This window comes from Drosophila erecta, unplaced genomic scaffold (genome assembly GCF_003286155.1).
Source record: "Drosophila erecta strain 14021-0224.00,06,07 unplaced genomic scaffold, DereRS2 tig00000055-arrow-pilon, whole genome shotgun sequence".
NCBI lineage: Eukaryota > Metazoa > Arthropoda > Insecta > Diptera > Drosophilidae > Drosophila > Drosophila erecta.
In genome coordinates this window covers 20,718,021-20,739,626 of record NW_020825200.1, presented here as the reverse complement: position 1 = coordinate 20,739,626, position 21,606 = coordinate 20,718,021, and the positions used below count along the sequence as shown (strand labels likewise).

At 41.0% G+C, this 21,606-nt stretch overlaps 3 protein-coding genes across 4 annotated transcripts; 1 reads left to right on the top strand and 2 right to left on the bottom strand.

Annotated features, from left to right (window-relative positions):
• Positions 1-722: 722 nt before the first annotated feature.
• Positions 723-11,912, bottom strand: LOC6542566 (sterol regulatory element-binding protein cleavage-activating protein). The gene is made up of 7 exons (XM_001970753.3): positions 10,782-11,912; positions 6,349-6,726; positions 6,104-6,287; positions 2,142-4,410; positions 1,883-2,079; positions 1,472-1,826; positions 723-1,405 (listed from the first exon to the last, which is right to left on the bottom strand). Exons 1-7 carry the CDS (start codon positions 11,045-11,047, stop codon positions 1,227-1,229), a joined length of 3,828 nt encoding a protein of 1,275 aa, XP_001970789.1. The 5' UTR covers positions 11,048-11,912; the 3' UTR covers positions 723-1,226.
• Positions 11,595-15,943, bottom strand: LOC6542898 (transmembrane protein 164). Of its 2 annotated transcripts, none has more exons than XM_001970752.3 (5): positions 15,662-15,943; positions 13,661-14,036; positions 13,409-13,601; positions 13,253-13,353; positions 11,595-12,919 (listed from the first exon to the last, which is right to left on the bottom strand). In XM_001970752.3, the coding sequence occupies exons 2-5, from the start codon at positions 13,988-13,990 to the stop codon at positions 12,545-12,547; spliced, it is 999 nt and encodes a 332-aa protein (XP_001970788.1). In that variant the 5' UTR covers positions 13,991-14,036; positions 15,662-15,943; the 3' UTR covers positions 11,595-12,544. The 2 variants fall into 2 exon arrangements, with proteins under 2 accessions (XP_001970788.1, XP_026834241.1); XM_026978440.1 differs by having other exon boundaries at positions 15,675-15,943.
• Positions 15,944-18,973: 3,030 nt separating this feature from the next.
• LOC6541971 (tubulin-specific chaperone E) lies at positions 18,974-21,430 on the top strand. The gene is made up of 5 exons (XM_001970751.3): positions 18,974-19,380; positions 19,445-19,917; positions 19,972-20,395; positions 20,455-20,737; positions 20,791-21,430. Exons 1-5 carry the CDS (start codon positions 19,285-19,287, stop codon positions 21,084-21,086), a joined length of 1,572 nt encoding a protein of 523 aa, XP_001970787.1. The 5' UTR covers positions 18,974-19,284; the 3' UTR covers positions 21,087-21,430.
• The last annotated feature ends 176 nt before the right edge of the window (positions 21,431-21,606 follow it).

Genomic DNA, 21,606 nt, shown 5'->3' with positions numbered 1-21,606 from the left:
AATGTCCTTTAAGGTGGTCTTGCGTGCATTTTGGAACACGCTTTGCGAGTATAGATATTATATATTATATTTCTTAAAAATTGGGGAGCCGATTTTTCAATTGCATATTTTATATATGTACTTTATTGAGTCCTATAAACTTAAGTCGTACATATATGGTTAGATCTTTCTTTTTTTAACATATTGGCATTTTTTTTTTTTTGTAATTGACCTCCAAATAATAAAAAAATAAATAAATAAAAAACATCCTCATGTTCCGAATTCCAAAGAATTAGCCGCTAGTTGACGCACATCTCGAAACCGGTATACCTTAATACCAAAATTTTTCAGTTTTGCATTCGAGTTTAGGGCAACCTTAAAATTAGCCAAATATTTTTCTGAACTTTTTTTTTTTTTAATCCACAGCAGCACCGGCCTTTGTGCGCCATTACAAGCGTTTTGGGGTCGCGGTAAACTAAAATTAATTTATAACTAATTCAATAAAAATAATTCGTAATTTATACCAACCTAGTATACCCTTTTATTATATAAGTAACTGGTATAACAAGAGGGAACACTTCAGTCAAGTCCTACGCCTATCAGATACCCGTTACTCCGCAAGGGAGTGAGAGAGAACGTACATGGCCAGATCGTGCTTCTCAAAATTTGATTAGTGACCCCACGTCACGCATAGACCATAAAATGACCTTAAAAGTTTATTTAAATATTTAAAGTTGTGTATTTATTAAATATACCTCGCAGCGCAACGTTGAAACCAAAGTTCTATTTAAAGGACATGAAGGAGAATAAATTTAAAAACACAATTATTTATTTTTTTAGTTTTTCTTTTCGTTCTGAAAGTTAAGCGTAGGTGATTCTAATAAATAATGTATTTAATTTAATATCTAATCATTTTTATAATTTTATGTTAGGCTGAGGCGCTTTAAGACACTGTATACTTAATATAGTTACGCGAAAATATATGTGTATATATCTGATTCATTTAGTTTAGTTCCTTAACCTATCGGAGCGTAGCTGTTACACTTAGTGTCCAAAAATTAACACAAAATTCCAGCCAAGAGATACGTGCAGCTTGTGTTAAAATTGTAAGTTGCTGCGGACCCTTAAAATATGTATATATAGATATATAAAATAGTGAATGCGTCAATGGCTTCGAGGCGTTTGAGAGCCTTAAGTCAACTTATTCATAGGTACTAGCGAGCCACGGTAAATCAAACTGTTGCGCTTTAGTGGCACTTGTCAGCCACGATAGGAAAACGGACGACGCGGATCTCATTTCCGTAGTCGCAAACCACCGAATCGCAGGCAAGCATCATTATTTTGGGACAGAGCTGCAGGTTTGCAAAGTCCAGTTTGACCTCGCGAGCCGGCTGCCCAGTGCGCACATCCCACACAATAAGAGATCCTGTGATGGAAGTAAATTTATTATTTACGACATCCTTTAAATTGGCAATCGAGGAGAAGACCTTACCCATCTTGCTCGTAACCAATAGTGACGGTGTTAGCATCAGTAGACTCGAGTACGCATTTGAGATGTTGATGGTAGTCAACAGGTTTCCCTGAAATCGTTCCCACACGCAAATCCTCTCGTCCGTGCCTAGCGAGATAACGTAACTGGGCGCACAGGCCAGACAGCTGACGGCACCGTCGTGAGCTTGGATATTATACATGCAGGCGCCCGTGAATAGATCCCATACGCAGAGAAGACCGTCCTGGGACCCAGAGCCCCCTGTGCCCGGTTGCCAGCGATCCACGAAGAGACAAGTTACGGGCCCACAATGACCATGGAGCGTGTACTCAACATCCGACTTGTTAAGACAATACACCTGTGGAGACCATTTAGAGTTAGGAAAGTTTAGTTAATAAAATGTTTCATGCGCACCTTGAGGGTGTGATCCTGGCTGCCAGTGAAAACCATGTCGTTAACGACCTGCATGCAGGTGATTGGCTGTTGATGCGCTAGTCTTACACCCTCCAGTGTGATTTTCATTTCCTCCTTGGTGGTCTTTTGGGATGCTTCTTGCTGACAGCGCTGCATCATTAATCCCAGGCTTCCAGTGGATCCAGTTCGCACATGAGCTAAGAAGGGGTGTCTTTACTTATAGGACTCTTTTAAAATAATATTTAAAGGTAAAACATACTGCGCCTATAAGCCGAGGTAAAACCCCAGTCGATCTGCTTTCCCTTGTAGTACGTCTCTAAGCGGTAGAAATCAAGTCGACCGTTAAGACGCGCCACAATCACCCGATCGCCGTTCAGGTGGATGTGGGTTATACCCTGGTTTCTCTTCGCATCTTCTTGGTATGCACACTTAAGTAATCCCGCTGGGGATTCCCACAATTCTACTCGGCCGTTGGCGCAGCCTACTGCGATGAGATTGTCGAAGTAATCCAGACACCACACCGGTGACACGGCCAGCTTTCGTACCAGCGTTTGCCCATCCGGTCGCTGCTGAGAGATCTGAATATCCGATCGGGAGATGCTGGTTAGCTGCTCTCCACTGCGTGCATCCCACACTCGGATTTGGCCTTTAAGGCAGCAGCTGATGATGTAGGCGCCGTCAGACACCAGACACTCAATGCGATGCTTGTGTCCGGCGATTTGCGTTGGAACTCCCTCCAGGATTTGCTCAGTCTGCTTGTACGGCGCCTCGGATTCGTGCCAACTGGAGCGCCACTCGGCATAGTTCCTTGTACAGATGCAGCGATAAAAAACCACCATCGTGTAGCAAAGCACGAAGATGCTGATGCAGCACAAGAGGATGGCGAAGAATATTTCCATAGGGCTCTTGGGAACCAGAGGCAACCCCTCTGCCATAACCATCGGAGACTCGCGGCGCACGTCGTCGTCGTTAAAGTCTAGCGGATCAAGTGCAGCGGCAAGGGCCTTCCATTGAAAATTTTGTTGCAGCTGCTCCTGCGGATTCCGCAACAGAGTGGCTAACTCTGGAGTGATGGCATGACTAAGGCGAATGGTCGGCAGCAGGGTAATGTAGTGCCCACTTAGTGAGATGTTGTACTGTTTCATAATCGTGGACCAGTGGAAGTTTGAAAGAAAATAGTTTAGGTCGAAGCTTGGATATCGCAGTCTCAACATTTCCTCGGCCGTCTCGTTTATGTCGATCGCTAGCGGAGGTTTTATGGGCGTAGAAAAGCCGCTGCCGCTCGGCGCACTCGTGGCACGTTGCCCGTCCGCTTGCCATCCCTCGAGAAAACTGCTGACTGCTCCCCGACCTGCCTGTAGACGCCGTTGAAGTTCAAGGGGTGCCGTCATTGTGCCGTTGCTCTGCATGCTAAACAACTGCTCCAGATACCCCGAATTATATACTATAGAGCAGATCCACACAATCATCCAGATCATGAATGCACGCTGAAAAAAGCGTGTGCGCGCCCAGAAGTTTACAATTTTGATGCGTTTGGGTATTCGCTGTTCCGGCGCTGTGTGTCCATTAACCAAGCTGGTTCGTTCGTTAACAGATGCGGCATCAGCAAAACAGAGTTTTGGATGCGACTGAGAACGTTGAAATGTGCCAGGGACAAACGGTGGCAGTGCTGGAGCGGCCCCGAAAAATCGAAAATCCTGTCGTCCAGCTCCTTGGGTGCAGCTCAGCAACATCTTCGGAAGGTGCTTGGCCTCCGCCGTATACTCGGTCCGCTTAATGTTCATGGCCAATATTGTGGAGAAGAGCAGCATCTGTAGCATAAAATCGGAAAGCAAGCCGACTATGGCAAAGATACAAAACTCCTGGATGACGGGCACGAAAGTGGCTAGGCCAATAGTCAAAATTGTTATCTCCGTCAGCAGAGTCTTGGATATATGCCAACCCTCCTTGCTAAGAGCCTGCGCCACGCGGATCTTCACGTCGAATGTCTCGTCCATTGAGACTACGCTCTTCGTGATCACCAAACTATTTTCCAATCCCACAAGGATTACAAGGTAGGGGAATATGTCCTTCGACTGCAGAGAGATTGTCAGGCCAAAGAAGAAACACAAGCCAAGGGACATGGCCAAGCTTCCGGCTGTGGTTATTACGCTACATAGGGCCAGCAAAAAGCGGGAACGAAACACATCGATTTTACGAACAGAGAAGTAGACGTACGCAAACACCAACATGAAGGCCACTGTGTAGGGCACCAGCTCCCACATCCTGTACTCTCCCGGGTAAAATATGTAAGTTATGGTCGTCGGCTCCTCCGCCAACGCACTCGCCAACGGTAGTGGCGGGTAGTGGCGCTGCAGCTTTGCCTTCAGTGTATCCAAGTACTCCATATCGTTGTGCTTAAGGACCAATGTCACGGCGTACTGTATGATCCGCGATCGAGCGCGCAACGGGTAGCGCTTAAATCCAGTATCCTGCATAGGCAAACCGAACAGCATTTCCGCCGCGGAAACTTTTGATTTTTGCAGGTTCTGAAAATAGGCAAAACTTGAGAATTTAGTATTGAATATCTAATTTAGAACGGATGTGTTTGATAATTGGCACTTGAACAAATTCTTTTTTTCTTTGTAATGTTTCCTAAAGTGTATCCAAATATCACTGTGGACGGCAGTCCCTGTAGTGACGAAGCGCTCCAGGGAGTGTTCGAAAACTACTACTATATACACGAAGACTTGAAAATCTGCTGTAGTTGCGATCTTAACGAGTGGTAAACCGAAAGGTAACTGACCTAGGGAAACATACAGGATTACATGCCAACCCTATGAAAATATTATATGGCTCAGGAGAAACGGTGTAAAAGTGAAAGAGTTAAAACTTGCACTTTAGGCTTGTAGGTGTAACTTCACCCTCATAAAAAACCGAAACACCTGAGCTGGAGACTTATGCTATATGTGATTAATCAGGCATTTTCAAATTATATCAATGCTTTTCGAACGAATTTTGCCTAAACACACATGCTTCGACAATCGGAGCTTATATACCCTTTCAGTCCATTCTTTCCTAAAACCGAAATTATACGTTGTCAAAAATCAAATGCCATCAAAGTGTAAACACTATGATTAATGGCGAGGAAACTTTAATTTCTTTTCCATCAAATACGTATTCATTTTCTGACTGTTCCAATGGCAGTCTTCCGATTTTCATAAAACCTGATGTTTTTATTATATGTATTTATATTTGATGATTAAATATGATTACATATTTATGATTACTTTATGATTATGATTATGATTCACTCTATGATTAAAAATGTATATATGATTAAAATGTAAATTTTTTTTTGTTATTTTTTAATGTTCCTAGTTCCAGTAATGTTCCAGTCATCTTTAAAACTGGGAGACAGGTTTGCATAGATATGGGGACTGACAGAGACACGGCTCGTCTGTTGATACTTGTCAAGAATAAATATTCGTATCAATAAAATCAATATACTCTCTGCAGGGGTATAAAGATCACAGAGGTTATAGCTCGGGTTTTTGTCTGTCAGTTGTGTTATTTCTACTTTAAGTATTTACCTGACTGAATAAACCGAAATTTCCTTGGACTTAAATATCATACTTTTGAAATCAATGTACCAATGTACCTAAATCAAAATGAAAACTTTATATTAAAATCAGAAAAAAATCCCAGGGATTTTTAATTGCAATTCTTTGTATATATGTAGTACATATACTATTGAAAGTGGCACAAGTAGAAGTACACAAGCTCATACACGAATATGAGCGAAACCCATCCATTTGAACCTATGCTTATTTATAAATTTGAAGTTAATATTCATTCTACAATCTGAAGCATTTGCACGAAATATAAATTTTTTTAATACATCTGCGGATTTGGCATCTGAATGCCTCTCTGCCAGTACTTTGGGTCGAGGGTAATTACGAGGTCTGTGTGGCTTCCATTAGCTCAAAGCCCGTTGGTCTGAACTAGGAACGGCTAGTAGGGAGTCTAGACTAAAGCTCTCTTCTCAACCTAAGTCTACTGAATTCTCATAAATATTTACAGACTGCTTGAGTTGAGTAAAGTCTATAACATATAGTGACTAACATGTACAGTGATGAATAATCAGTTGATTCAACCTGTCTGAAAAATTGTACATGCATATAATAAATTTATAAATATTTATTTAGATGTATATTTAAATACATATTGGTCTATACCTACATGGTACTGAAATATCGTGTTCAGGATGTTTGTGTCCCGAGTGAAGTTTTGAGAGTTCTGCGTCCACAGGTTGGCAGGCGAGAGCAGGAGGCAGCCGTACTCAGGAAAGATCTGGTCCAGCTGCCCGTGTGTTCCGCGCTTTACGTTCTCTACATGCAGGCAGTTATGCTCCAGGGTACGCTTGCTGTGGCAGAATATTGAGTCAACGTCTTTGAGAGACTGGAAGAGCCCTTCGATATACTCACTTTTCACTGCTCTGGTGATTGCGCACAATTTCAAGCAATTTAAAAACTTCGTAGAGGGGCGCACGAAAAGCATCCATAAGCTGCATACCCTCCGTCCACGGGAGAACACTGGCCCGCAGAGTAATCTGCTGGACATAGAAAAAGGTGGGGCTGCTCTGCGCCCAGGGCAGAAGGGGAGGCGGGCTGCGGTCCGTGGTGCTGCTATTGAGTACCTGGCCGGGTTCGGCGGACCAGGGTTCGCCGGAAGGGTGCGGTTCCTGCGGTGTAATCGAGGATGTATTGAGATTGTGCCCTGACAGTGATCCGGACCCAGCCTCGTAGGGTAGAACAATCTTGGTGGGTATTGTCCCGGGCAACGGTATGTTGATTAACGGATAGCTGCGCGAGAGATATGAAAGTCTAAATTGATAAAAGTATTCAGCGAATTCGTTTATTTGTCTATTTTAGGACTAGCGCGTGTGTTTTTCGAGCGGTTAGACACGTAAGCGTGGCTTACGCTTTCTATTTTTGGAAAGAGATATAAAAAGGTCCAGTTTAATTGATTTTTCCAATGAACGTATTTAAAAAATAAGATTCTATAGTATAGACTTCCCCGACTATCAGATACCCGTTACTCAGCTAGAAGAAGTGCCAATGAGAAATTTCAACATTTTCTGGAATATCGGAAGAAATTGGTAGAAAATAAAATGAAAAAAAAGTAAACATTTTAGCTCAATGAAGCTGGGTTCGGTAAAATGAAGTTTTTGAAATTTGAAAGGTGGAATCGTTTGCCCATGTTTGCCGACCAATTATTTTTTTTGGCCAAGTCCAGTTTTGAAGATATGAAATTTCGAAAATCAAAAAGTTGACTCTTATGAATTTTTTTTTTTTAAATCGCAATAACTTCGTTTGACTACCCCTTAAGAATTTTGAAAAAAAACTTTTAGTTTAGAAAATATAAGCCCTTAAGGAAATATATTTTTATTCTATTTTTATTTTATATTATACATTTTACTCCATTCCGAACCCAGCTTCTTTGAGCTAAACATTTTTTAAATGTGTGGACGTGAGAGTTTTGTGCGGTTTGTGGGTGTTAGAGTGAGCGTGGCAAAAAGTTTTTTGGCAAATCTATAAAAAAGTGAAAAACGTCACAACATTTTTCAAACGTGTGGGCCTGGCAGTTTTGGGCGGTTTGTTGACGTGGAAACATTTGGTTGGCGTGGCGCTGCGCCTATGTCTCTGGAAGCTGCATGCATCTTAACATTCTAGCTTTTGTAGTTCCTGAGATCGAGGCGTTCATACGGACAGACGGAAATAGTCAGATCGACTCGGCTATTAATCCTGATAAAGAATATACATACGTATGTACATATTTTCCTTAAATATCCGAAAACGCTTCCTTCTACCTGTTACATACTTTTAACGAATCCAGTATACCCTATTACTTTACGATAACGGGTATAACAAGAGAGAATACAATGGTCGAGATTCCCGACTATCAAATACCCCTTACTCAGCTAGTGGAAGTGCGAACGAGAAATTTCAACTTTTTCTGGAATATCGGTAGAAAATGGGAGAAAAAAATAAAACGAACAAAAAATTTAAGTGTGGGCGTTTCAGTTTTGGGCGGCTTGTGAGCGTTAAAATGGGCGTGGCAAAAAGATTTTTTAGAAAATCAAGAACAAATTACAAGACCAATAAAAAAAAATAAAAAATATCACCGTTGAGTGGGCGTGGCGACATTTGGAAACAACCTTGCGCTGTTGGTAACTGTTTTGTAATCTGCATGCCTGATCTCAATCTATCTACATACGTAGCTCTTATAGTTCCTGAGATCCGGGCGTTGATACGGACAGACGGACATGGCCCGATCGACTCGGCTAGTGATACATACTTACTTTTCAACGAACCTAGTATACCCTTTTACTATACGAGTAACGGATATTTTAGTATATTCATTTGTATTATTTTTACAACTTAAAAAATAAACAAAGTATATAATTCTATTATTTTGATATGTTGGCCTACAGTTCTTTATTAAATGCTTGAACTGAAATGCATATTCACAAGGCAATCAGTTCCTTTCTAGTATCTGCAAAAGCGTGCCTAACGAAAATTCAAATCTGATTGATAAGCCGCATTTCATATGTATTTAAAGCAAGCCATGAGCAACCAAAATAAAGTATTTTATTCAACTATTATTCTTCGTACTATCAGCAATTCTCATTTAAAGTATTCAAGGTCAGCGGGCCGTTTGCTTGGCTCAAGACAACAGCCTGCCCTCAGCGACTAGCCGGTAAACGGCGCTGAGCACGACGTTCTCCAGTGATAAGCGCGCCTATAGGCGGAAAACGCGGTGCGTTCACCATAGCATACATATAACGCATTCTATAAGGCAAACTCCGGTTCTTTCAATCCCGCTTAAAGCTGCCAAATGGTTTGCATTTATCATGTAAATCAAGAAAATACATTTATTTGATTACAATAAGTTATTAATAATACCTATTATAATTTATAATAATAATAATTTATAATAAATATAATTTATAATAATAATTGCAATATTTAAATCGAACAAAAACAGCTCTTAACGAGGTAAAAAGCAAGAGAGGACGCTAAGCGGAGTTCCTCTAATTTTAATTTTTTATTGTAGTTGAATATTTGTTTGGCATATTGATAGAAATTGTTTTAAATTGTTTTTTTTTCGGTTTGTGGGCGTAGACAAAATGTTCTGTTTTTGGCTTATCGATAAAGATTGGCAAGAAAACCACTAACAAGATAGAATGCTATATTCGAGTTCCCCGACAATCAGATACCCGTTACTCAGCTAGTGAAAGTGCGAACGAGAAGTTTGTGTTTTTTTGAATATCGATAGAAATTTTACGAAATTACGAAAAAAAAAAATTAAATTATGAAAAAAATTTTAAAATTTGTTCAAAAGTATAAATACATTAAACATTATTCTAATGTCTTTGGCGTGCCAGTTTTGAGTGAGCGTGTCAAAACGATTATGCGGCAAATCGATGGAAATTTACAAGACTAATAAAACAATGAAAAAAAAATCAAAACAATTTTAAAAAGTGTGGTAGTTGCAGTTTTGGGCGTTAAATTGGGCGTGGCAACACTTGGAAAAAAACTTGCGCTGCGTCTATGTCTATAAAAACCGGCATGCTTAACATGCTCAACATTCTAGCTTTTATAGTTCCTGAGATCGAGGCGTTCACACGGACGGACAGACGGACAGGCGGACATGGTCAAATCGACTCGGTTATTGATCCTGATCAAGAATATACATATTTTATATGGTCGGAAACACTTATTTTTGCCTGTTACATACTTTTCAACGAATCTAGTATACCCTTTTACTATACGAGTAACGGGTATAACCACTTTTGGGAAGAAATGCTTATATATTATATTATATGTACCTTACACATAAGAGGCACAAGCCCCTCAGAAAAAGCGAACCGCGCATGAACAACGCCGTTTTCGGCAGGGTAACTAGTGAATACACATACATAAATGTGCTGAAAATTTTTTCTCTTCTGCACTGGAAAATCATAGTGAATGAAGAAGCTAACAAGTATTTAATTACAATACGTTTGTATCAGTAATATGTGATAAAGCAATTAAAACAATGTGTCTGAAAAAAGAAATTTGCCTCTGCTATGTTATGACATTACAAAAAGTACACCTAATGGGATATTTCTAACATTGTAGATTTTTAGACCATCCAAAATAATTCACATTCTGGTTGACGAATCACGGGAAAGCGTATGAAATTATTGCTTACTCAATAAACGAGCAAATAAGTAAATAAATACGCAAGTTTTTGTAATATGCATTATCAACGCAATGAGCAACACCTGTACATATACAATAAGAATTGATCTTCCTAGAAAAAAAAACAAGAGAGAACGCTATAGTCGATTATGTCGACTATCAGATACCCGTTACTCAGCTAGTGCGAGTGGGAAATTTAAAAATATGTTTTGGCCATGGAAACAATATAAAAAACATATGTACATAGGCGTGGCGAAAATTATAGAAATTCGCAAGACAAATATACTATAGCTTAGATTTCGGAAAGCTGATTTTGAAGTGTTTAGCTACAATGCTAGGTTTTCTTAGCTTTGTGCAGAAGCTCGCGAAATTATTTGTGATCAAAATGTTGTTAATGTAAATATAAATCTTTACAAAAAGAAGTATCGTAAATTTGTGGAGTAAAAAGGGCCATTGTCACATTGATCCCACTAAGTTATGCGGTCCCTTTGCTTGACCCGCAGCAAACTAAGATCTGTATTGTATTTAGTTTCCCCGCCAACATAGTTTACTGATTTAAGTCAATGTCAAGACCAATAACCGTTCCAAACAATGTTCCCTGTATTTATGTACGTATGTACACATAAGGTATAATACATAAGGTGCTGTGTCTGCACATTTTGGGCACTGACCACGAAAGCAGAATCGCCATGAAGGCGATACTGGAGGCACACGTCGGGTAGCTGGACAAGAAGAGGCCGTGCTTGTAGTAGAAGTGCGAGACGGAGGCGGGCAGTCCGGTGGAGGAGGCTGCCGCAGCGCCCGCTGCTCCCGCGGATGAAGAGGCGGGACCGGGAGACTTGCCGGCCAGGCCGCTGCTGTTGGAGGCTGCTGTGCGCGGCGATGTCGACGACGCTGCCGAGGCCGCCCTGGCAGAAACATCTGTTGCGGCGGCCATGTTGTTGTTGGCACAGAACTTACACTTACACCGAGGTGAACGCACACAGGCGCACGGCGACGACTCGCACACACACACACTAGAGAGGAGAATCTGACCACGAACTTTGTTCTAACGCTTTAGCGGCAAAGTACGAGTTCGGTACTCGCGGTTTTCGCGCGGCTTCGGATTTGCACACTCGACTGCGGCAATTACGCAACCTGACTTTTGCAACGCATCATCTGCGTAGGCGACGCAGGGTCCGCCTCGATATCGCGATACTATTATTGTTTATTAATAGCGCCGACTCGCTTGCTCCTGCTGGCTGTGGACTTAACTTGGATCTGGGCTTGGGCATGGGCCGTATATCGATTCATGTTCACCGGCGATTTGCATTCTATTTCTATTGATTTTTCTTTTTCTTGCGCTTCATTCGCACCTTTTGGCCCCACGTTATTTACGCCGTGCGATTGTTGTTGCTGCTGCAATTAATTGACGTTTTTGCGCATCTCCGGCGCTCTTTCACACACACTCGCGCACGGCACAAGCATACGGGTTATTCTTATAAGAATCTGCTACGTAAACGTCGCTCCCACCGGGTTTTTAACTTAATTGAAATTAAGGCAGCGCCGCGGCTAGGCTTATTGTTATCAAATTAAGAAGGTATATTTCACTTTTCTGGGCGGATGTGCCGTACCCAACCGCCGGGCAAAACAAAGTTGAAGGAGGTGTTGCCGATGGCTCAGCCGCAGCACAGGTACAAGGTATAGGCGATCAGACGAATTCGGCAATCCGTTTATTGTGCAGCTTTTCGTTAAGCACGTTTTTCTACACCAAACAGCGGAATTGGATGCGCCGCGCGTCACCACTCACGTTAGAACAAAATGCTAGCTCCCCGTGAGTCAGCGGGGGCGAACTAGTTCGCTGGCGAACCAAAACATTGAACAGCTGAGTCAGCGGCGGGCAGTTCGCACAAGAAGAGCACCTGTTCGGCGTGGGACAGGAGACTGCCCCAATTCCCACGAAAGGACAACCAAACCAAACCTACCGCTTCGACTATTTATTATTTATTATAGATTCGGCAACAGCTGGGGGTAAACGGGTCACAGTTCACTTTGACAGTGCTGCCAGACCGAGCACATACCTTTGGAGTTTCCCGTTCCTTGGCGCTCGATTTGATTTTTGAATTTATCTGTTGCTCGCTATCGGCTTACAATTTAAGACACGTTCTCTATTATTAATCTTTGAAGTGCTGTAACTTTTGATTTACCTTCAAAGTAAGAATTAACTTCGATAACTCTTTAGTTATTTGTATTGTTTTGAAGTATAACCTCAATGAGCATGAAAATTAGCCTTATTTGTTTTTATCTACACTTCTTTGTTAAATACATTCAGCTCCCTCGGATCTCACAAAAATCCTTTGTATTTTAGTATAAACGGGCTATACGGCTATCTGCAAAACTTGGATCGTAGCCTCAGTGGCTCGAGAATTGACTGGCATAATAGACGTAGTAAGTACTAGTCGATTTTAGTTGTAGGCATGGTATACTCCGCTGTAAGGGTCGCCATTTCGCCCGTGTCATGCGGATGTCCTTCGTCCACCGCTTCCTGGTTGCTAAATCGGTGCCGCAAGATCGTCTCCTCCTGTATAGCATAGTCAGCCGGAGTTATTTGGTGATACTGGGCAGCATCGCTCCTCGTCTCCGGCATACTTCCCGATCCGTTCAGGCCGCTCTTGCTCCAACTCCGGCCACCGAACAGCACCACAGTGCCCTTACTTAGCAGCGGGCAAAGCAGTGCTTGGTGGCAGCACGCAAATATCCGGTAATTCGGGCCCTGGAATGGATCTGACATGGCCGCACAGAGCATGTGGTCCAGATTGATACCAGTAAACTGCAACGAAGGAGAGGTATTAGTGAGGAAGACGCTACATGTGTTATATATTGTAATTAATGAGTTTCGCCATGCAAGGAAATGCCATAGTTTAAAAATTACGTTTTTGGACAATTTTTGAAAAAATTTACAGACATTTAATTGGCATTTGCCATTTGACTTTTGAAAACTCTGACCAAGTAATGCTACAATTTTTTTCCCGGCAGTTAAAATACGTTTGCTAAAAGTATGCAGTGCGAAATAGAACCTTTTCATGGTACTTTGCGGTTCGAAATATATTGTTCCATACGTTTAGGCGATATATGCAAAGTGTTTTGGTCAAAGCCCACTTACAATTGAGAGCGGGGAGAGCAGGACGAAGTGATAAAACAGCATGAAGGCGGTACCTATGTGAGACCAGTGCAATTCGCTGAGGTCCTCGATAGTGTACGCTCCTGAAAGAGAAACAAGGGTACTCTTCTGAACAACCAGGTGGCGACTTATATTTACCGCTTCGAATAATGTAAATCGGTATTATGTACAGCAGTGCATGCTGGATCCAATAGGTGGCCTGCTCGAAGGGATATGTGCGGCCCTCCACCTCTGGGAAAAGAAACGCCAGAAAAGGGCCGTTGAGATTGCTCATCTGTATACGAAAGAGCGCTGTTGTCGTCTTCGTCGGCTTGGCGGCCAGAAGATATATCTGCAAGTATGCGTTTGTTTTTAATTGTTCTACGACAAGCCACATCACAAATTGATTACCTGCAGACAGGACTGCACATGACATGGATTCAAGGCGAAAATCATTGACTGCCCGGAGAGTTTGAAGCCCATCTCAATGCCAAAAATCATTGACAGGGCTATTAGAAGAAACAGTCTCGTGGGACTGTGTGGCTTCTGTATCTCGTGGGGCGGCGGAAGCTTAATCGGCGCTAGGCGTTGCCAAGAGCGGTGCATTATAAATATAAAGAGGGCGGACAGCAGCACCGTCTCTACCCACCGACGGCGATCTGTCATGTAATTGATGCACTCTGGACCCGTCGTCCTCGGAATCTCATCGGATATACCTGCGACTGCCCAGTCCCAACCCATTTTATGGCTGGGATGTGCTGCGGGTACGGTAGTACGATAACCACGTCTGAAAAAAAAAACCATAGTATTTTGAGCCGTGCAATGTTTGGAAACAAGTAACGTATTAATCTAGGGCGACCCCTATTCTGAGGTTTTCATTAAAAATTTTTTAGATGTCGTGTATCTCTTACAAATAAATTGCTCTTCATTCGGAGAAGAATTCGCACAAGTAGTTATATTGCATTACAAACTTATTTAGATGGGATGCTGTGCTTTTAAAAATGTAATTAAATCATCTCTTTTGAAATAAATATACAATTTAAATTTTTGTTAGTATACCGATAAGAATTGGGAAAACAAATTACAATTACAATTGCATTCTTAGGACACAACTTTTCAGCTCCCCACCTCCTCCACGTATACACGGACAGGCGATATCGGACTATCGCCTCGCATAGTGATCCATACTAAGAATATAACACAACTTTATGCGGTCGATCAAATCGGTGCTACTAGGATTTGGTTATCTATATGTTTTCCAATACAAACAAGAAAGAGCGCTATGTTAGAGATCCTCGAATATCAAATAATCGTTACTCATTTAGTGGGAGTGCCTATAACAAACCTCAACATTTTTTGACATATATGTATATAATGGCCAGAAAAATAGTACAATTTGTTTGGTATATCAAGAAAAGTTGTCAAAAAAAAAAATAATAAACTAAAGAAAAGAAATCCCAACATTTTCTGCGGCTTGTGATATTTAAAGGGGTCATGGCAATCTTCTTAACTTTTTACTACAAAGTTTCTAGCTTTTATATTCTAAAAGATTTCGACGTTTATACGGACAGACAGGCTAGTGATCAAGGATATACTATATGTATGTACGTTGTATGCCGGAATAGATTTGTTCTACCTGTTACATAGTTTTCAACCCTTTTAGTCTGCGAGTTTTGAGCTACTGGATTTGGTTGGTGGTGAGTGGTCTTCGAACTAGACTCTACTCCAAGTCCAATACCAGGGATGTTTTCAAAACATTGGTTACCAGGAGATTGTCGCATTGCAGAGTGTGCAATATCAGGAGCTAAATTTACAAACAAACCACATTTACACGGCCTGCCGGCATAGATCTCAAAAAATATAAAATCATGTCAGCGTTGACATTTGTCGCAGCTGTCCATTGGCCACTTGCCAAGGCCGAAACCAGAAGGCGAAAAGCCGAAGGCCAATGTGCGGGCCTATTGCAATGTAAGCCACCGATGTATTTTAAGTGCACTTTTGTTCGTGTTTCCGCAAGGTGGCTATGAATAATGCCAGACCAGGCCACAAATTTAACCAATCGGTTCAGCTACAGGCCAATAAACAAAAACCTAGCTGAGGACGGACCTAGCCGCAGTTATAGTTATTTTCAGTGTCCCAAACACGAAAGCTCTTAGGGGAAAAACAGCCTTAAGTACGGGAGTTACTAAAACCATTTATAGTCATTCGGATCCATATGGTGACCTATACAAAAATTATTCAATTATTGAATATTCAACATATTCATGTTCAAAATATGTTGATGCCGAATTTGGAAAACCATTACAATCTTTTCGGCAGTTCTACATACATTTGCAGTTACTAAGCTTCGGCGTAAAATCAAAAGAAAAAAGCCCGTTCGCCGACACGATTTTCGATTTTTCCATCCGTTACCTATAAGTCTTACGCCTGAAACTGCCACGTGTTCTGGTCAGAAGCTCGTTGAGATACCCTTGGAATCACCGATGGACTTATTACGCTATTAAGCAAATCCCGCGGATACCGCACATTCCTTGTTCCTTTTTATTTATTTTTAATTACATTGCGGCTGCATATCTGCATTAGGCATGCAATTCGCTGGGCGAAAAGAGAAAAGTGGCGAAAGAACGCGACGTTTATACTGAGTGACTGTCTGCAAGCGACTGGGACTTAGCGCGGTGCCTCACATTGTCCTTGGTCGAGCTTTCACTTTCTTCCTCTCAGCGCACGCGCTTTCAAGCTCGTCCTCTCTCGGTGTTTTGCTCTCTGTTAAATTGGGCGCCAAAAATTATTGTACCGGCTGCATTGGGTCGAGGGAGGTAATGTATGATTCCATACGCCAAGCACTTGCACATATCTACATATGTATATACAAATGTGTACATCTGCGGATGTGGATTTCCATTGCAACTGCCCGTCGTCAATCGCAAATTGGATTAGCAGTGGGCGACGGTTAAGGGGGCGACTGACCCAGAAAAGATTATATTGCGGTGCCGGCAAGAAGTATACTTGTAATACTTACATATTTGTATGTATTTGTGAGAGAAACACCCGCCTATCTGATTATCTTTTGTTTTGTTTCAATACGTAATGTTTTTTTAAAATTACCTCTCTATAATTTACCCTTTATATTCGAATGATATTAAGGGTACAAGAGGGCAAACCCAACTGCAATTAACAGTAATTGGTGCAGGCATTCAGCGGGAAGACAAACCTCAATAAACAATAATAAACTGGCTGTATCAGTGATTCAAAACGATTTATAAAAGTGCACCTGAGTTTTCAAGCCTTTTTTTTTTTTAATTTTACTATCAGAACGAAACGATCTCCCTTTTGAGAAGAACCGCTCTCTGTATCGAGAAGAACCGAAGAACCGACTGATCTCGGTGTCGGGAAAAACCGATCTTGATTCCAATTGCCAATACAAAATAAAAATAAATTATTTAAAAATGAATTTTATTTTTTTATTTATTTATTTATATATATTACATATTTATTGTTATTTGCAAAGGAAGAAATCACATAACATAATAAATGATAAATTAAACAATTTAAAATTCCTTGTTAGGGAAATACCGGAATAAAAATGTTCATGCTTAATTGGAGGTTTGTTAAATAAAATTAAAGAAAAGGTGGATAATTGACAAAATTATTATTAATATATATAGTTGTATGTGTGTGATACTTACTTTCAGGTTATTACTAGCACTAATTTAAAAAGGCCTTTTATTTTATTATTTGTATCGCTTATCTTTTGTACAGACAAAGCATATCCTCAACATTGTTACGGACAAACGGACGGACAGAGCGACTCGGCTAGTCCGTAATTCTGTGGGATTAGACTCGGAAACGCGTTCTTTTACCGTTTACATAATTTTTAACGGATCCAGTACCTATTGTATGTTCAAGTAAAAACATAGTACATTTTGAAACTATTCCGAAACCCCGAAGCTCAATATTTTTTAATCAAACGGTTCAGCACACATTACTTTGCCATAATCACTTGGACAATATTAAACACATTGTACACTACAAAATGCACTACCACAGACATTAACAGACACTACGCACCCCATTGGGTCGTCATGCAATGCATTGATCCCTATATTTTGTATGAACATAATTATTCCACAAGTAAACATGGGGCTTGGTTGATAAGATCTGAATAAAGAGCGAATACATTTTACAATCATATATTTTTCAAACCATTTGATCATTGCCAATACGCTGCTTAGTTTTTGGTTGTATCAATTAATGGTTTATTTTTAACCTTTGGAACACATTCGATCCCTAAAATGGCGCACACGTCCTCGCCGATCCCGATCCCGATCCCTACCTGCTTTTTAATAACTTTTGGGGATTTTACAGCTTGAAAAGTCTTCCGATGTTGCAGGTTTTTACAATTATTTTGTAAGTTACGATTTAATGTAATTTTTTACAAAAACAGTTTATTTTGGATGAAAATTTCTCCAAAAATGCAGTTTTTCTTGTAGATTCTTGGTTGGACAAAATGACTAAAATAAATAGTAAATATAGATTAAAAAAAAAACTGTTGTATACCGAATAGAATTACATTTTTAGTTTAATTGATTATTCAATTTACTAGAGCCATTATACGTACATATGTACATTATACGAATAATTGCGAAAAAATAACGACGCTGATCAATTATAATTTACAATATAATGTACATAAACATTTGCAGGAGACTAGCGAAGTTAAAAAAAAAACACTACATACATACATGTGTATAGGAATATACTGGCCGCTTGCTTAAAAATGTCTTTTGTGGCTTCTTCTCCCTGATCTCAAATGGACACACTAATTTGAAATTTTCATTTCTCGCTTATATCAAAATCAAAGAATCGAAATTTACAAATATAAGCACCTTCAGATAACAGGAAATTTCATATGGCGATGTTATACTTTTAGGTAAGTCGCACACAGTCTGACGAGGGCTGATTAACAAAACAATAATTAATTATAATACTATGTAGAATACTCGAAACTGCTAAGCGGAATTTGATCAAATATTTACAAAATAAACGAACGGCCGTTAGTGGCTAATTAAAGCGCTCTATCGGAATGATGGAAAATGTTTGCGCTTCTATGTACATACATACATATGTACATGAAAGTGCAATCTCCTCGAAAGTTGCTGATCACAATTTAATCTAAAGTATTCTATGAATAGTTAGTTACAAAATTGTTTAAGTACAGTGAATTCTGCAACATGATCTTCAAGTGGGGAGTCTATTTTTCAATTCCCATTTCATATATGTACTTTCATCCATCCCGTAAATTACGACCCAGAATAATAAATAAATAAATCAATAATTAGGCCCTAGGATACAAAAATTGTACCATCCCTTAATTACCGCGAATTCATCAATGTCATCAAAGGCTTTATCTTTTAAATCCTGCTAGGCTAATTTACAAACAGTTGAGGAAAAAGATAATTTGAACTAAAACGCAGACATTTTTGAGTCTTCTCGTCGGTTGAAATTATTTGTAGCAAATTCATTCATTCAGCTAGATTTCAATCTTTTGCTTTAAAGAATTACACACCTTTAACGAGAATTTACGTCGGATAATTTACGAATTTACAAGAACAATAGTGTGATTGACTAAGATGGCCTTGGAAGAGTACAAGAATACAAAAAGAATTGCGCAGGCAATCGTACTTACGTTACGGATCCTTACGTTCTTACATCTTACGCCCTTCGAAGTGTGACCAGTCCCCGTTATTAATAGGTATTTCGCTGGCATCCGCTTGCAGCCACATTTGACTAAACACTAAATATAAATAATAGTTTGTGACTCAGAATTTAGGCTGCAGGATCTACGCAAAGCCTTATTTTCTCCTCATGTAAGCTGTAATGTTGATGTAAACCTCGGAGAAATATTTTGTAGCCGTAACCGAACGCATTCTGGGCGCAGCTGCGAATCAACAGACCACAAAGGCTTGAACGAGTGTGTAACACCCGTGTATACTTGTGTGGGCGCCGAAGAAACCACAAAAACAACAGCCACAACGATGGTGGGAATTATCGATGATGTGCAGCTTTTTTATCCCCTTGGAACACGCATCAAAATAGGAGACAACTATGGCACAGTGCGTTATGTAGGAGAGGTGAGCCGTTGTTTGGGTTTCCGCAAGCATAAGGCTTTATCCCAAGTTCCGATCTCTATTTCAGGTGACCGGCCATATGGGTACCTGGCTGGGCATCGAATGGGACGACGGACTGCGGGGCAAGCACAACGGCATCGTGGACGGCAAGCGCTACTTCCAGACGCAGACCCCCACGGGAGGCAGCTTTATACGACCGGGAAAGGTAGGGCCATGTGCCACCCTGGAGGACGCTGCCCGGGAACGGTACCTAAACTACGACTCGAGCAACGTCGATGAGTCTCTTATCCGGGAAGCTCAGCTCACCCTGCAGGCTTCGCTCTTTGAAGTCGTGGGTATGGATAAGATTGCACGCAAGCAGAGCAAGTTCGAGCAGCTGGCGGAGGTGAGTGTAGACCAGACCCCGGTAAACGCTGCGGGGTACCTGAAGGAGTTGACCCACCTTACCACGTTGAACGTAAGCCATACCTTAATCTGGAATTGGGAGATTGTGGCCAGCATTGCTCAACAACTGCCCTCTCTGACCAACCTGAACCTGAGGTAAGTGAAAAGTAATGCCCTGATGTGTGCGCCCTTAATTGCCCAACCTTTTAGCTCCAACCGATTGGTCCTGCCCACGTCATCCCAAATCACGGAGCTTGAGCCCTCATTCCGGCAGCTTAAACGCATCAACCTTCGCAGCTGTGGCTTTTCGGACTGGATGGACGTAATGCACACAGCGCTTCTATGGCCAAATATTTTGTCACTGGGCTTACAAGAGAATTCATTCGGCCAACTAGCAGAAGTCGATCGTAAAAAAATATTTAAGCAACTACATGAACTCGACTTACACCGCACAAACATTATGGATTTTGACCAAGTGGCAAAGTTGGGCAATCTCACGACTTTGCGCTTATTGAATATCATGGAGAATGGTATCGAGGAGATAAAACTTCCCGACTGTGATTCACAAGAAAAGCTAAATATGTTTGTTTCGTTGGAGCAGCTGAACCTTCTTCACAATCCCATTTGGAATGAGGTAGGGAAGCGTAATTTTTCGGTACTATAAATTTTACTTAAGTAATGTAATATGCGCAGGCCGATGCGTTTAACGAGCTGGACAAGCTACCGCAGCTGAAACGCCTGAGTAAGACTCCGCACTTAAAGTCAAACTTTGATGAAATGTTCTCCAAGGCTGTAGCTAACATAGCCAGCCTGCAGTTCATTAACAAAACCGAGGTGACAGCGGAGCAAAGGCGTGGTGCCGAGTACGATATTTGGAAAAAGTACGCTCTAGAGTGGATGCAGGCGACGCAAGAAGGGCCGGATTCCTTACGGGAGTTTTGCCGAAGACATCGTACCTACCCAATGCTCCTTGAAAGTAAGCAACTTTCTCACTACGGTATTCGAAAATTATGTTATGTCTTTTTACAGAGTATGGTTCCCCAGCAGACTTTGTACCACGTAGTCAAGCAAAACAGTCGAACTTGATTAATGTTTCCATAAGGCATCAGCTGACGGGTGAGACTTGGCAGAAAAAAGTTCCGCGAATGATTACTGTGCAGACTCTGCAGGGACTGGTTATGAAGCGATTCCGGTTGAGCGGTGATGTTCCGCAGCTATGCTACGTTGATGCATTGCATCCGGATTTGGTGGTACCACTGGATAACAATGCTAAAACACTGGACTTCTATTCTGTACAGGAGCATGATACAGTTTTAGTTCAATAGCGTCCTATAAAATAACTCGGACTTTACACCATTCTCTGTACTCACATGTATTACAGTTTTAGACAATTGAAAATCCAAAATTTTTGTTCGATTTCACTTCTGTGCCCCTCTGTTTTATTATACCCGCTACTCGTAGAGAAAAAGGGTATACTAGATTCGTACAAAAGTATGTGACATGGAAAAGGAAGCGTTTCCGACATGGCCGTCTGTCCGTATGAACGTCTCGATCTCGGGAACTATAAAGCTAGAAATTTTGAGATTCAGCAGGCATGCAATGTTTTTATTTTTGCATTAGTCTAGTAAGTTTCTATTGACTAGCCAAAAACTTTTCGCCAAGCCCACACTTTTGAAAAATTGTTAAATTTCTTTTTTTTTCCAATTTCTGTCGATAGCCATACACATGTGTAAATTTCTCGTTCGCACTTCCACTAGCTGAGTAACGGGTATTTGATAGTCGGGAACTCGACTATAACGTTCTCTCTTGTTTAAATTGCAAATATTATGTTAAGGTACTAATAAG